Source organism: Engystomops pustulosus, chromosome 9 (genome assembly GCF_040894005.1).
Source record: "Engystomops pustulosus chromosome 9, aEngPut4.maternal, whole genome shotgun sequence".
In the NCBI taxonomy this organism is placed as follows: Eukaryota; Metazoa; Chordata; class Amphibia; order Anura; family Leptodactylidae; genus Engystomops; species Engystomops pustulosus.
In genome coordinates, this window is record NC_092419.1 from 41,779,728 (window position 1) to 41,796,463 (window position 16,736).

The 16,736-nt window shown below is 43.5% G+C and overlaps 1 protein-coding gene across 1 annotated transcript in view; it reads left to right on the top strand.

Annotated features, from left to right (window-relative positions):
• The first annotated feature begins 273 nt into the window (after positions 1–273).
• MTM1 (myotubularin 1) overlaps positions 274–16,736 on the top strand; it is a 41,920-nt gene continuing 25,457 nt past the window's right edge. Inside the window, exons 1-6 of the mRNA XM_072125477.1 lie at positions 274–426; positions 10,770–10,842; positions 12,188–12,260; positions 13,179–13,273; positions 13,953–14,063; positions 14,952–15,053. Coding sequence (XP_071981578.1) covers positions 10,780–10,842; positions 12,188–12,260; positions 13,179–13,273; positions 13,953–14,063; positions 14,952–15,053 — 444 coding nt within the window. The 5' untranslated portion in view covers positions 274–426; positions 10,770–10,779. The remainder of the gene's footprint in view (positions 427–10,769; positions 10,843–12,187; positions 12,261–13,178; positions 13,274–13,952; positions 14,064–14,951; positions 15,054–16,736) is intronic.

Here is a 16,736-nt window from a genome sequence, read left to right on the forward strand (position 1 = left end):
GGGTAGAGTTATTGGTATTAATTATAGATGTTGGTTCTTGTCTCATACAGGACTTCAGACCCGCACACTCTGTATAGACGGTGGCTATTCATCCAGCTGTGTATCAGGTGGATGCATTGACAGCTGAGTGTGGGGCGGGGGAGGCCGCACATCTCTAGTGACAGCTCTCTGATATAAAAATAACTCTGGCGTCGCCTCGTAAAACCTTTCACTCTCTACCACACCCAAAAAACTACATCTCCCATGGTGCACCGCGCAGTGAGCTCTTGTCCCGTCCAATCCTAAGTGTTGTTTCTTATTAAGCTCCGCCCATGCACGGGTCACGTGACGGCGGGGCTCGGGCTGTTCTCCTTTGGAGAGGTGAGCGGCGGTTTCAGAACTTCCTGTCAGGCTGAGCGGCCCTGGAGGCGGATCTGACCCGCACAGGTAGGCAGCCGGTCCGCGGCGCAGGCCGCCACTCTGGTTACTGAGGGAATACTTGGAGGGAGGCGCGCTGCCCCCTTGTTGTGCCCGGCTGGGCCCCGGGGAGCAGGCGGGGCGTTGAGGAGTGCCCGGCTGTCAGTGCGGGGCTGTGTGTCTACTCATCGCTGGTTATGGTGGATCAGGCTGGTCGCCTGTGAGCGGCAGGAGATGCGCAGGTGTTATTTATGGCCCGTCTCGGCTCCCGTCCTTATCTGGAAGTGGTCAGCAGAAGCCTCTAATGGGAGGACTATAGGTGCCAGGACCCCCCAGAGGTAGACATGGGGGTACATGCACTGCCCTAGTGTATACATAGTGCTATGACTGACAGCTGCTGTCACTACCTGGATTCTGGTGGTGGATAAGCAGCAGAGGCCATTATTAATGTAGCATGGGAGAATCTCTATCCATATTCCCATCCATAGGATATTCTAGCACCTTATGCTCATAGGCTCTGACCTGCTGGAGCACCACTGATAAGATTTAAAGGGATAGTGCAGCGTTACCGAAGAAATCTCCTCTTCATTGCCAGGAAGTGTGAGGGTCCCGGATATCACCACTGATCATTGGTCATAAGTGATGCCATATACTGCTTGTAGATGAGTGTCAGACAGTAGGTGTTCTCCTTAAGGAGAGATCGCTAATTAAGGCCACCTTAAAGGCATGTGGAAACTTAAAACCATAATGTTCCACTAGGGAATTCTGAGAAGAATGCACATATGTTTTTCAAGGTGTTAAATGAAAAAACAATGCCTCCTCTTCTACCTTAAAAGGCAGCCCCCTTAAAGGAAACCTACTATTTCAAATGGTAGGGGTAATCTGTAAACACCGAGCACCAGCTCAGGGTGAGCTGGTGCTGGTGCTTAGTTTCGTTAGTGTTAAAACCGCGGTTTTAACACTTTTTAAACTTTATAGCAGAAACTGCTTCGGCGCTGCGCCTACATAGGAAATGCCGCAGGCGTTGCGCGCACACGGTCGCGCGCAGCGCCGAAGCGGCTTCTGCTATAAAGTTTAAAAATTGTTAAAACTGCGATACCGCGGTTTTAACACTAACGAAACTAAGCACCGGCACCAGCTCACCCTGAGCTGGTGCTCGGTGTTTACAGCTTACACCTACCATTTGAAATGGTAGGTTTCCTTTAACACCAGACATGACGTACAAGAAGTCTAAAAACATGGTGTGGGATTAAGCCAAACCAGCACATCTATTCCGGAAGTAACAGACTCCCAACTGTAGACAGCGCTGTTTCGACCTGGTTGGGTCTCCTCAGTACAGTGTAGGGAACTGGTTTGGCTGTGTGAGAGGCTATTGAACTAGGGTCAGACAGTAGGTGTACCGATGAGTGCGACACATTAAACGGGTTATCGGACCAGATCTTGCTATTCTGGGGCCAGACATTATTTCAGGTTCTGGTAATAGATGAGCTGACCCACCTGACGTTCCCAACAGACACATAACACGGACATATTGCCGGCAGACAAATTAATGCAACTAGCAGTGGCTATGATTGACCAGAAACTCCTGGCCAATTATAGCTATGTTGTCTATTTGCCAGACTGGCTGTGGTAATATGTCTGCTACACGCGGCCAAACCAAATGCAAATTAGAGTCCGCTCATCTCTAGTTCTGTCTACAGGTTGTGAGTTTCCTCCTCCCTGATGCTAAGCCAGACTTAATTTCTGTCCATGCATCAGCCATGACTGGGAATAGAATTGGTTTACTGGGCCGACCAGTCTTATGCAAACAATTCCTGGATATCTGATTCAGTTGTGGAAATGGTCCTCTTCCACATGGATATAGATGGTTGACCTAGCCTGCCTCATTTACTATAGTCTACACTGGAAAACTGTAGGGAACCACAGCAGAAAACTCTGGTTATAGGTCCGACCTACCGGAGCAACTTAATAGGTATGGGTGCCGGAGGTACAAAATATAAGACAAGCCAGTATCTATATCTCGCAGAAACACGGGCTGATGTGAAAGACTAAATTCTTATCTATAATATGACATCACATTTTCGAGCTACTATAATCGTATCTATAATCTAACCTTGCAGCCTCTAAACTTGACTTATCTCTATAATTTTTCCCTGACATTGTGGGAGGTTGCTCATAAGAGGGTATTCTAGAAAGGATCCTGAGGGGGTTGTTCTGTGGGTCTGTTCTGCACCTAGGGGTGTATGAGGTCTTTGGTGTACAACATGTGTAATATAGAAATTAAATTTGATCTGTTAAGGTTCAAGCAGCCATGTTACTGCTACATACAATGGGGGGAGGAGGGATGTGTAAGGACTTGTATACCAGTTTTTTGGTGCACATGCCCTGAAATAAGCACAATTTCTAGCAAACCGACAGTAAATGCACTAATTTCCCCCTATATGCCACTTCAAACGCCATGTGTGAACACGACCTGATTCTTTGTGCAGCCGTTAGACAGTTGACATTTTGCAGGCAAAGGTCGATACAGGAGATAAAATAAATTAAATAATAATATAAGAACCCTCCACAATCATATTATGTAGGATCTTATGTTAGGAGTATACCATTATTTAAATTTTTACTGACCCATAGACACCATTTGGTCCATGTGTTTACAGTATTGGCGCTGCTGTTAAGTGAAGAAGTAGTATCTATCCTATAAGGAGTCCCCTCTAGTGGCAGACCCGACCCCTGAATTTCATCGAAAATGATGACCCTCCCCCAAGAAAGCGGCACACGTGACTGCAGCAATTTGACCACACCAGCAGCATTTAAACATTGGTGGGGGTCTGGGTTTGGTACCCAAATAAATTTTTAAAATTCGTTTTTGGCCTATCTTGAAATTTAACAGGTCTTCTCATGACTAGTCTCTTCCCCATCAGTGTTGTCAGTCCGGGATACAGAAGTCTTTTCGCTATAACAGGTCAGGGAGTACATGCCATCACTAATTCGGACAAGACTCACGTGAAAGGGGTGCAATGAAGATTGGACAGTGAACAATGTGCTCTCTGTCCTTCATGAAAATGCTGATTTTCACAATTTATATTGAGCTTAGGAAAATTTTAAATGATCTCAGGGGAAACAAATCCTGAAATCTGTCAATAATATTACATTTGTAGGCTCCATTAAAGGCAAGAAAAATGCGGCTCCTCAAAGACCTCTTGGTGTCTTCACCATCCTGAGTATTTGCAGCGTAAGATCCTGACACTTGTCTGTTAGGTGCCTCGGTCCCTGTCGCAGTATAGTGTAAGGCCAGGGATGGATTTTAGAAAGTTTCTAAAGAGTTTCCATTATGATACTTATACACAGTAGCTCAGGTTCTGGTTACTTTCCGTTGGGGCCTAGGTCGGACATTAAAGAATTCCCTTTGTAATGATGTTGTGTTTTATGCCCTGTACACTATTACTGTGGTTCTCATTCATACAGCCTATACCTACATTGTGTAGGGCACATTATAATCTTTCCAGACTTCCCCTTCCAGTTTTTGTCTTTATGTACATGAGCTTTTTGGGGCATCTCTCGAATAAATGGAACCTGTCATCTCCTGTACCAAACCTATGGCGTTGCAGGGTACGTATTCTGCATCACGTTAAAAATTAATTTGCAGATTAAATCTGTGTTCTGAAGTCAGGGGAATTTAAAGGCAACCTGTCACCAGGAATGAGATTTTTAGCTGATGACAGGTTCCAATAGCCTATTCTATGTTGATTTTTAAAAATGTTTTTGGCAGCATTCTGAATCGTTTCAGTACTTTGCAACAGTTTGATTCACATTTCCTGGCTCCCTGCCAGCAGCGTGTGATAAGTCCCCAAGGAGGGGGCTGCTGCAGCCTGTGTAATGTATATTAAACTATTATAAACTAATGAAATGATTTAAAATGCTGACAAAGGTTTTTTTTTTCAAAATCGGCATAGCATAGGCTATTGGAACCTGTCACTAGCTAAAAATGAAATTCCTGGTTCCCTTAAGTATATATGCAAATTAGAATTTTGAGGGCAGTGGCCCGTGGTCACAAAGTTTGGGGGATCCTCTCTTGCCCAAATTAACATGGGGCTCGGGACTGTCCACGATGCACTGGATTTTTGGCAATATGATTACATCTGTTTTACCCTATTAACCTAGCAGCCCCCAGAGGTAGGGAATGGTATATCCTTTCTAGAATCCCTTTTTTTTTTTTTTTAAATCTCTGCCGTTTAACTATTAAAAAAAAAAGTCATATTTGCCTGAGATGAGTCAAGTTTACAGGTTGCTGGGGGAGTGTCTCTTCAGGCGCCCCTGTCTCTCCTGTTCTATAGTACTCATGGGTTTTGGTTTCATATTATAGACAAAAATCTCATCTTTAAATCACTGGAACCAGAGAATACAGACCTCATCTGACTGTTTGGACCCCCACTGATTATGATAGCGGGGGGTCCTGTGATCACCAATTGATGGAGCAGCTGGTGGAACAGGTTTCCTGCCACTGCTTTCACTACTATGGGAGTGGTGGAAATTTGTGTGGTATAGCTTATACACAGTAAATGGAAGATACCTGAGCGCTGTGCTTGGCAATTTTCAATGCTCCTATAGTATTGAATGCTGCAGCAAGATGCATGGGAACCAAACCCCTGTCTCCATAATCATAGTTCCTGTAGTTGCTCCCTTACTGATCAGATTGTTTTGTGGGATGTACCTTTGAAACCATTTGGATGCCTCTTTGTAGGTGCTGGGACTGGGGAAACGAATATTGTGTGGGATTACTGCTCTGCTGATATACTGACTATTTATGGCACATAACTGGTGGTAGTTATCACATGTGGTATATGTGCAGGATTCCCCTTACATTCTCACTTCTTGCTGAAAGTCACACAAAGTCCTGTAGAAAAACCTGTAAAGAAGTAATGGAGACCAAAAAGGCCAGGGTTACACATTCAGGTGTTTTGAATGCAATTTTTGCATGGAAATCTACCACCAGGCATGATAAACCTGAAACACTTACTCATAGATCCAGGCGCTGTGATTCATGGCCTCCTTCCTTCTAAAAGCAACTTGTAAAATTATGGTAATGAAATAGAAGGGCTCTGGGAGTGTTGCCATATCCCCTCTGTGCTCTATTTTCACAGGCTGTTACTCTCACCTTCCCAATGGGCGCTGCTGCCATGAGATTACAGAAGTTACAGTCAGTGGGGGTGACAGTGTAACAACCTGTGAAGCCAGAGCACCTGGGGGCTAAGGTAGAGCCATTTTGACTACTCATTAGCATAATGTTAAAAGTTTATTTAAGAAGGGGATGTCTTGGTTTTGGAAATTCATCACGTTTCCTTGTGATACTCGGCACCTTCACCGATGAGCTGCCTGATGTGTTTAGACCAGTGGCGTTTTCTTGGTCTTTTGGCCTATGTGCACCCAATTGTAATAAGAATATGAATCACTTTCTTGGTAAGTGACTGGGTGTTTTTTTATTACTGGGATGTGAAGCTTTAGAAGCGGAGTACCCCTAATTGTGCCTGCACAATTCTCACCTTATGGCTGTTGTGTTTGATTTCTTGGCTGCCGCCATTCATGGATCCTCTGAGAACAATTGGGCTCTTAAGAGTTGACCGATGTCAAAGTTTCGAGAAACTCCATAGTTTAGCGCTGCCCGGCAGCTGTGCCCGGGCCTATAACATAACAGTGAGTGATGCATGTGCAGACATAGCTTAGTTTATCACATGTTTATGCTCCTATACATGGTAGCCTTCAGCCCATTACGTCATCTAAGTTGTGTGGTAGATCCGGGTCTATGAGCCGGCTCCCCTTCCCTGCCGCTGCAGACAATGCAGAGGTTTGTAATGGTCTTTGTAGAGTCATTCACAATCCGGCAGGTAGTTTCGTGGGTGATGTACACCATTGCCAGCTTTTATATCTTTATTGCCTATTGTGTTTTTTAACCCCTTAAGGACGGAGGGTTTTTCGCCTCATTTCTCGCTCTCCAACTTCAAAAATCCATAACTTTTTCATTTTTCCGTGTACAGACCTGTGTGAGGGCTTATTTTGTGCGTAACAAATTTTACTTTCCCGTAATGATATTTATTTTAACATGCCATGTACTGCAAAGCTGAAAAAAAATTCCAAATGTGGAAAAAATGAAAAAAAACCGCACGTGCGTCACGTTCTTGTGGGCTCAGTTTTTACGACTTTCACTCTTCGCTCCAAATAACACGCCTACTTTATTCTTTGGTTCGGTGCGATCGCGGTGATACCAAATTTATACAGGTTTTATTGTGTTTTAATACATTTTCAAAAATTAAACGAATGTGTACAAAAAAGAAAAAAATTTTTTTGCCATCTTCTGACGCTAATAACTTTTTCATACTTTGGCGCACGGAGATGTGTGAGGGGTCATTTTTTGCGAAATGAGGCGACGTTTTCATTGCTACCATTTTGAGGTCTGTGCGACATTTTGATCATTTTTTATTTCATTTTTTATGTTATGTAAAAAGGTGTAAAAGTCGCATTTCGGACATTTGGGCGCCATTTCCCGCCTCGGAGGTCACCGCCGGCCGTAACCGTTTTTATATTTTGATAGATCGGGCATTTTGGAACGCGGCGATACCTAATATGTCTGTGATTTTTACTGTTTGTTATGTTTTATATCCGTTCTAGGGAAAGGGGGGTGATTTGAACTTTTAATATTTTATTAATTTTTTTTATTTTTTAAACTTTTTTTTTTCTTTTTTTTTTCACTATCTTTTAGACCATCTAGGGTACATTAACCCTAGATAGTCAGATCGCTGCTACCATATACTGCAATACTTCTGTATTGCAATATATGGCATTTTTGCAGCACATTCATTACAATGAGCCACTGGCTCATTGTAACGAATATGCAGCTGCCAGATAGCCTCGTGTCAAAAGAAGACACGAGGCTACCATAGCAACTGATCGCCGCCCCCCGATGACGTTCGGGGGCGTGGCGATCGAAAAAAAGATGGCGGCGCCCACGCGCCGCCGTCTTTTAAACGCCGCCGGCGACTTTGCCGGCGGCGTTTAGGGGGTTAATAGCCGCGATCGGTGCAAGCACCGACCGCGGTTATTAGCGGTGGGGGTTTTGTGCAAAATGCAAAAACCCCCACCTTTGTATGAAGAGGACTCAGCCCGTGAGCCCTCTTCATACATCCCTTATACCTCTGCGCCGTAGAGCTACGGCGCAGAGCGTTAAGGGGTTAAAGAGACTAAGTTTATTTTACTGATAGCGGGTTCTTATAATAGTTTGTAATTTGTGTGGATGCTATACACAGTAAGGCTTCCTCACTACAATCCATCTGAGTAGGATTCAGGCGGTATGCTCCCTCTCTCCTCTGACGCCCCAATCTGCTACAATCTACAGGAAGCCACGGTTCCCAGCCACACCCCTTCCCTCCAATCTCACAGCAGACAGCTCAGTGTCTTATAGCAATGGGAAGTCCGGCTCTTCTTGGTGAGTTGGTTCATTAGGCTTCGCTCACTAAGAAGAGCCGGCTCTTGTGGCTCCTGAATGGTTACCTATTAAATAATATTGGAGCCCAAGTCAAGCCGCTCACCCCACTCAACTTTTAACACGATTTTATTGGGTTAAAGGGGGCATATTGAGCCGATTAGGGGCGGGCTAAAGTGAGTCATTGCCTCACGGAGGGGAGCCGACTCCCGTCGTTCACACAAGAGCCAGTTCTTTGTGCCGGCCCGTTCACAAATGACCCATCACTAGTGTCTTCCAGCTCGCTGCTGCTTCTCTCCCATCTCACAGCAGACAGCTCAGTCCTGAGGCTTTCCCCAAACCTACAGTAATTAAGTAACACATCAGGGGCACATTTGCTTATGGAGAATACTTGGGGTGCGGTCACACGTTGCGGTCGCATTGCGTTTACCGCATATGTTAGTTTGTTTTGGTGGAGACGCAACAGAGACCTTCTAATGGAAATCTATGGGAATTGCATATGTCTGTGCAGTCATTGCAGTTTTTGGGTCCCTGTGCGTTCTATAAGCAGCGCTGTAGTGATATATTAATAATGTCTACCTTTACCGGCTGTGTTTAAAAACGCATCCGTAACGCAACGTGTGATCGCACCCTTAGATTGCCTCCTTTTGGGAGTCTTAAAAGCAGATTGAACTTGGGGGGACAAAACAGTACCCTGGATGCCTTTGCCTATGGATTGTTTTGGGGGTCAGGGGAATCTCCTTTCCAGACTTTGTCTGGTAGTGATCAGGTTCAGAAAAGACCTGAAAAGAAATTGCCAGATGCAATAAAATCTCCCTTTGCTGTTATTTATTTAGCAGCAATAGACATAAAGTGTAAGATGTGCGGCTTGTTGAGTCCTCGCGCAGCCCTAATCCTTTGTGTGGATAAGAGAACACAAGCTACGAGGCTGTAAGTGGAAGAAACAAGATGATCTCCTTTTTTTCCGGCTCCTTGCATCTTTGTGCTATTGATTCTTTGATTCATGGAAATGAGCGTTGTGTGGAATGGTTGCCGGGCAACTGGACGATATTTTATTATAACAATCCGTGACTCTTTTCACCTCGCCTCACTGTGCAAATGTGCCTTATTATTTTCCAAATGGAATAATGTGCCGAGGAATTAAAGGAAGTTTCTTCCTTTTAGTTTGTGGAAATCTGTAATGAAAAGTTCTTGTGCTCCTTAAAAGGGGGTTTTCCCACAAAGCAGAATTAGGCCCTATCCACGGGATAGGGCCTTACTTGCTGATCAGTCGGCTGGACCCCCAACTTTGCTTCACGGGAAAGCCCCTTTAATATGCTAGGGGGCAGTTCCCTCTGCTTCTGGTCCAGTCTGGCCTGGTAAAACATTGCAGGGTTTTGGAGCTTTGCTGGACCGGCTTTTACTTTAACAGGGCTGTAGCAGTACAGGCGGTCCCCTACTTAAGAACACTCGACTTACATATGACCCCTAGTTACAAACGGACCTCTGGATATTGGTAATTTATTGTACTTTAGTCCCCAGGCTACAACGATCATCTGTAACAGTTATCAAATGTGTCTGTAATGAAGCTTTAGTGTTAGTATTGATTCTTATGACAACCCAACATTTTTAAAATCCAACTGTCACAGAGACCAAAAAAGTTCTGTCTGGGATTACAATGATAAAATATACAGTTCCGACTTACATACAAACTCAACTTAAGAACAAACCTACAGACCCTATCTTGTATGTAACCCGGGGACTGCCTGTACTCACACAACCATTGTTACAAATCTTTGTAGAAAAATCCGGACTTCATGGAGAAGTGTAGAAGATGTACTGTCACGTTGTCATATAGTGGAACGCAAAAATATCTGTCAATCTACATTTGTGTTAAGTTTATGTAAATTTGGCTTAAAAATGTACCCTTAGCAGTACCAGGAGTATGGAGATCATCTCGTCCTTTCATAAGGAAGAACACCCACATGTAGATACAGTTCATGCATTATGAACCAAACATGCCTTAAGACCTATATTGTTTAATCCCTGTGCTGAGTGGTTTTGCTGAAAAAGAAATTTTAAAATTCTGATAATGAAGCTCTGTCGCTTCTGTGTTGGGGCCCCGGCGCTTTTCCTCTCACATAAAGTATGCACTGCTTAAGAGAATGATGTAATCACTGTGTAGTGCCTGATAGGCTGAAGTAATCAATTCCTGCACCATCCCCCAACTGCTGTGTATGAGTGATCCAGCTCTGGTTGATTAGTCCTGTCTGGACAGTTCAGGAAGCTCAAGTAATGTGTACAGGCTGAGTCCAAACCGGCTTTCCCAAGGTCCTGAATGTTATAATTGTTTGTTTCTGCAAAACCACTCAACTCGTGGATTAAACAAGATATATTTCTGCATCAGTGTAGCTACATCATTCTCAAGTTTGAGGCCCCAGCCGCTAGGGCTCTATGGTGGGGTTCGTGGGGGGGGGAGAGCAGATAGGGGGTGGGGGTCTTTATTTTATTAAAGTAAGGAGAAGAACATGCATTGGGTTATTGTGGATACTTAGCTAGTCATCATCGGGTGGCCCAATCCCAAACCAAGACCTTATTCCGGTCCAGTGCGTAGTCCCCAGTGGTCACTATGCCGGTGATGGTGGTGTGAATGAGAGGACGGTCTGCGCTGAGATGCTGTCCCCCTCCACACTTATCGGTGCAGCCTGTGCTGGTAACATTCGGCTATGGGGCTTAGGTGATATAATAACATCCAGTCGTCAGCCCAGCTGATATACAGCTCCATTCACACCAGCCACGTGTACTGTCTCTTCCAGACGGAGGTGTGAAGCAGCTGTAGCGCCTGGCAGCCATTGCCTACACTCACTTGGCTGTCTGCCGCGTCTTCCTATCCTCACTGATACATTTTCTTTTTTAGGTTTGTCATCATGGCATCGTCCTCGGTTACCAGGTACAATTCAATCTCCCTGGAGAATTCGGCAATAAGAAGGGTGAGTCCAATGTTCAGCTTTTTTATTGGGAAGGTTCTATTACAGTCAGTACAAGGGTCACAAACAATCCTGGTATATAATCCACCATAACTTTTACATTGTAGAGAAGATTTACACCTTGTGTATAGAACATGGGCAGCAAAGGAGTAGCTGGGGTTCACTATTTTATTATATTCTTTGGCTCAATCTACACTCGGGCTTAATAGCTGGACACTTTCCATAAAACAAAGTGACATCACAGACAGGATTACAATAAAAGATTATACCTCCTCCGCTAACAACTTATCTACTCCTCATGTCTGTACAGAGCACGCCAGAAAAACTCCACATAGCCCCCAATTATTCGGCTCCAGACTATTGCAGCCTATGGTCCCATGCTGTAAAGCGTTTGGCTGCTCCTTTAACTCGGACAATGAATATGGACATTTATGCCAAACTATGTGTAAATCCTGGAAAAGTCCCTAAGGCCCTGGTAACCCTGCCCTGGTCCACGAGCAGTTTGTTTTTGAGTATACCTCCGGTGAGACAGGCTGCACAAATCTTAAAGGGACATTTGTCACCAGAGTTTACCCCATCAAACTACTACCCCCTCATGTAGGGAACTAAATGTCTAGAATTACTTCTTTTATTTGAAATTTGACCCTTTAACAGATGAAAAAGATCTCAAAGTCATGTGTAAATGAGCAGAGAAGAGTCATATTTTACCTGAGATAAGCAAAGTTTAGAGGCTAGTAGATTGATGGGATAAACTCTGGTGATAGGTTCTCTACCATCAAAACCCAGCATGTATAAACCAGGAGCACGAACTCCTAGATCCAGGCCCCGTGACTGTGGTAATGCTATAATTGTTATCCGTGGCTTCACAGGCTGTTACACTGTGCAGGAGCACTAGGCCCTTCCACTTTGTGCTGAATAGGGAGGGGGAATGCTGATGGAATGGGGGAGGGTGAGACCGTGTAACTGCCCGTGAAAACGAGGGCAAAAGCACTTAAAACAATAGCTGGTCCTGCCACAGCTGGATGTAATAGTGTACCTGCTTTAAAATCCTTCATCCTGGCATTTGACCTTTGAGTCATTTTCTATATGATTTAAGATTGTTGTTTGTTTGTTTTTTCTTGCATACATTTGAGTAGTCTCATCATGACATGACCCTTTCTCATTTACTACTATTGATGCGCTTGGCTTAGAAATGTTTGGTTAATAATTGATATGAGATACATTTTTGCTTCCTTTTACCTGGACAGTAATGAATGATTCACTAGCTATTATACTATTTAGACACTTTTGCATATATAGATGTGCTGGCGAACCTAAATGCCCTCTTAAAATGACTTTATTCTCGCAGCTTCCTAGAGAAGGCACCAACCAGGAACACAACAATGAAGTCCCACTCCTACCCGGGGAAGTTCTTGTAACAGGTGAAGAATACGTGTTTGTGTGGTTTATGTAATGTTCTGTGGTTTGTATACTAATTCCCATGTGCCAAATTCTTCATATCAATAGCATCCTCTTTAAAGGGAACCTGTCAGAATTTCACATTTTCACTTAATAACAGGTTCCCATATCCTCTTTTATATTCCTTCTCTGCTTTTATAATATACATTTCTGTTTCCATTCCCTTATAAAAGTACACGGGAACTAGTACAAAGCTTAACTGTAAAGTTACTTGACAAAAAATAGCTTTAGCATAGCTGGAGAGAGCGAATGATGCCTATATCGTGCTTCTGGCTTCTTCTTCCTAGCCTCAGAGCAGTCTCGTATATAAGTCCTTTCTATAAAATCCTCTCATCTTCTTCTGTCATGGTTGGGACTTCCTGGTTGTGACATCAGCTAAGGGCAGTGAGGCCAGAGCACTGAGGGCATTGATGTGAACCTGCACAGACAACCAACATATCGGCTGATGACTTACAAGCACAATTATCTAGAATTTTTTGCCATTATACTCTATGGAAGCTGCACTCTATCTGCAGACAACCCCTTTCCTGTGCAAAGAGTTATCACTGTATATATACTGTGCTGTGTGTGCAGGATCTGATAGCCATTCATTAGAATTGACGGGGAGTTGGAGCTTTGTCTTTATTTGTTCATTCAAACTTCCACAAATACACAATTCTGCTGCATTGAAACACAACCGGCTCTGCTACATACCACTGGGCTGTATGCAGAGACTGCCTCCTCTGATCAGTCACATACTTGTGACATCACTTAAGGTCCAATAAGCTTTTGGATACCTTTGCATTTGTCACTTGGCTGAAAGCTTTTATGCTTTATTCTAGAATTTTTTATGCATCAATATGTCTTACTATTATCCACTCTGTTTTTCCTATTTTTGACAGATAAGGATGTTATTTACATGTGTCCATTTAATACCCCAGTGAAAGGAAGGCTTTATGTCACAAACTATAAACTGTACTTCAAAGGTGAGGAGACGGTAAGTTAAAGACTCTTTTGTCTAAGATTGAATTGAACTTTTTATTGCATTGCTGTATTTAGCGCTGCCATCACTTTCTGTTCCTAAACGAAACTTGGGTTAGGCACAGGTGCATCCCGTATATTTGAGACATTTTACGTTATTTATGGTATATTCTGTGACTATGCTACAAATGTGTGTTATGGGAGTAGGCCCATCTCTGTGGGACCTAATTAAAGTATGGGGGGTTAGGAAAGGACATCTATCGGGTCTCCTGTGTTACCCCGTGTCAGGGATACGGCGGAAGATGCTCAGCGATCCAAAATGATTGACGTCTCTTTCTAGATAACGTCACTTGTACTTGTAAGCCATCAGCCGCTGTGTGGGTGGCAACAGATAGTTGTAGATCACTGGGCTATAAGCTGTGGTTCCCCAATATGTAAAGGTACCAGAAGGTATTATTACAGGAGATGTCCACCAGAGCAATCACTATGCGCAATGTGTACGAATTCCCATTGTTGGAGTTTGCGATATTTTATATGGAGACCCCCGCCGGGGACTAAGCAGTGCAGCAAGTCTAAAGACCTGTTTATTATCTATACAGAAGTCCTGTTCCGCTTCCTGCACAATTCTACATAGACCAATGTTTATTCACTAATAACAATGATAATTTGCTAATATCTATATATTTTTAATTTAGGAGCAGTTAATTGTGTTTGATGCACCTCTCGGTGTTATAACAAGGATTGAGAAGATGGGGGGAGCCACGAGTAGAGGAGAAAACTCGTATGGTCTGGACATTACCTGTAAAGTAAGTACGACAGCCATACGGCATGTATATGTGAGAGCTGCTGTGGCTCTGGTATGAAGCTAGGTATCTTTGAGAATTGGCACAAATGAATAAAAGACATTTTGTAATGCGTCTTATCAGAAAGAAATTTTTTATCCGAGAGAAATAAGAATTGGAACCACCACCAATGTAATATGCATTATATTTCAGGCTATAAGATGCACTATTTTGCTAGAAAAATTCTAAATGGTGCCTGAAGGTCAGGAGGATCCGGCACTGCCAGACCCTCCTGACCACTGTCCTGGAGGATAGGTGAAGCGCTGACGAAGCATTTCCCCCAATCTCTGAGAAGTCAGAGCATCTGCTCCAGCCATTTTAATGGAGTACTACTGCAGGACCTAGAGTGATGTCTGAATCATGTGACTGATCTCATGCTTCCTGCATCACTGCAAGGTCCTTAAACCCTTTCATACTGCCAGGAGATGGGGCCAGAGAAGAAGTTGCGGCTGGTGCCAGGTATAAAGAGCAGTCTGTGAATGGATGTGGCAGTGCGGAGTGAAGTTAGGCAGAATGTGACTAAATCTGAAGTGCGTTTTATAGTCCAAAAAATACAATAATTTGCTCTAAAGATTGGCCCTCATTATTGTAATCTCAGAACATTTCTACACTGCTTCTAGCACAGCATAATAAATGAAGGGGGGGGGGGGGTTAGAGGAATATTGTATTCCATTATTTTAACACTCTACTTGTAAATGTGTCTCTACAATCTTATCCCAGGCTGGCACTCGTATAATACTTTCCTTATGTGTTCATCCCTATGTGTAGCTTATTATTTTTTACAAGAAAAGATCGAGCCTTTAGCCTGAGCCACATTTGACAATGATTCATTCATATCCTTTTACATTACAGGACATGAGAAACCTGCGTTTTGCTCTGAAACAGGAAACGCACAGCAGAAAACAGATATTTGAAGATCTGACCAAACATGCTTTTCCTCTTTCACATGGTTTGGTAAGCCACTTTGTATGTTAAAATATATATAATTCATTTGATTTTTGTTCCTTTAGTAGTCATCGCCTGCAGGCTCATCCGTCTCGCTGACTCACGGTCTATTGGTGACTCTGGCTACAAACTAAGATGGTCATTGCTTAATGTATTCACAACATTCTCCATTGACAATGATATTGCTGCTCCTTACATCTCCTACATTACCCTAAATTATTGATTACTTTATATGCTGTTTATTCTGTTTTATAAATGATAAATTTGTGCAGATAAGGTTGTGGTCCTGCAGTAATAATGATGGGCTCATGGAAAGCTCTATGAAGTGGTAAACCTGGAAGATGATGAACATGACATTGGGTGGCAGGGGGGTTAGTTTTGGTTTACTTCTGATCTTCTCAAAGTTTGATGCATTCAATGTATCCTTAAACAACCTGTTTGGAAATGTCACACTTACCGCTGGGCAAGGGCACCATTGAAGGTAATCCTCATCCAGATCCTGGCTGCAGACCTAAAAGTGGTTGCATGGAATTAGAAAAACATTGCTCCCCCCAGAAACCACATCATTACAGTTCAAAGCTGGTTTAATAGATGACAGCTTGGCTCTGTTTGAAGTAAAAAAAAAAGTGCCCAGGCAACCCATTTTAAAGCTTTTGGATCTTTACTAGGTGGGGTTTCCTGAGTTGGGCCACAATGAAATGATGTATCAAAGCAAAATGCATATAAACAGCAGAATGCAGTCCAAAAAATCTAATAAAACATAACTTTTAATCACAAGTTTCCAATAAAAATGATAATCGAAAATGCAAATGTCTAAAAAATGCCTAGAATATTGATCATAAGAGATCAGAATAAATCAATAGGTCAACGGATGCACATTATGTATATTTATGCATGACAAGAGTACAGCATTGCATTAGGTAAGGGAGATAAAAAGGTTTGGTCTCACCAATCTTCACTGGAACGGGTTGGATTTGTCAGCACTTCTGTAGGGAAATACTCCGACTTACCCTGTTTTTGCCCTTACTGCAGTCCTACTCCCGTTAATAGTGACTCCCAGCCCTTACAAGGGCGGTCCCCAATACTGTCCCTGTATGCAGACTATTGCACCCTGTAATTCAAGGTTATTATTGAGTCCTCTTCCCTACGCGTTTCGTGCACCGTCGTGTGCACTCCTCAGGGGAAACAGAATTTCTGCAGGTTGCAGTGTGTCATGAGTTGCCAAGACCGCGGCAACTCCACTTATTGATTGCAGGCGTTGGCCCTAATGCATTATCAAATGAATCGGGTGTGAGCAGTGGCTCATCACTACCCGAATCTGTCCGGCTAGGCACTAAGTTGTTAACTGGCGTCGGCGCCATATTTTGTGCGCATGCGCCTAAAATAGCCATGTCGGCCCGCCCACTGACCTCCTACAGGCCGGTCATGTGATCCTGTAGCGATCACGTGGGGCCATGGGCGGAGTCTGTAACTAGGGACGCGATGAGCGACGTGTCATCACACTTCCATCGTCACTGACAGGGTTCCCTCCCGTCATTCAGCGTTCAGCCAATCAGGTCTGTTTCTGCTATTGAGTGGGCGGGAAAAGGGGACCATTCTATCCATCAGCTTAGCCGCATTAGATACGCAAGAAGTATGCTAATAGTGCACAGTTTTGTTTTACAAATAATACCATGCTCACTTGGCTAAGTT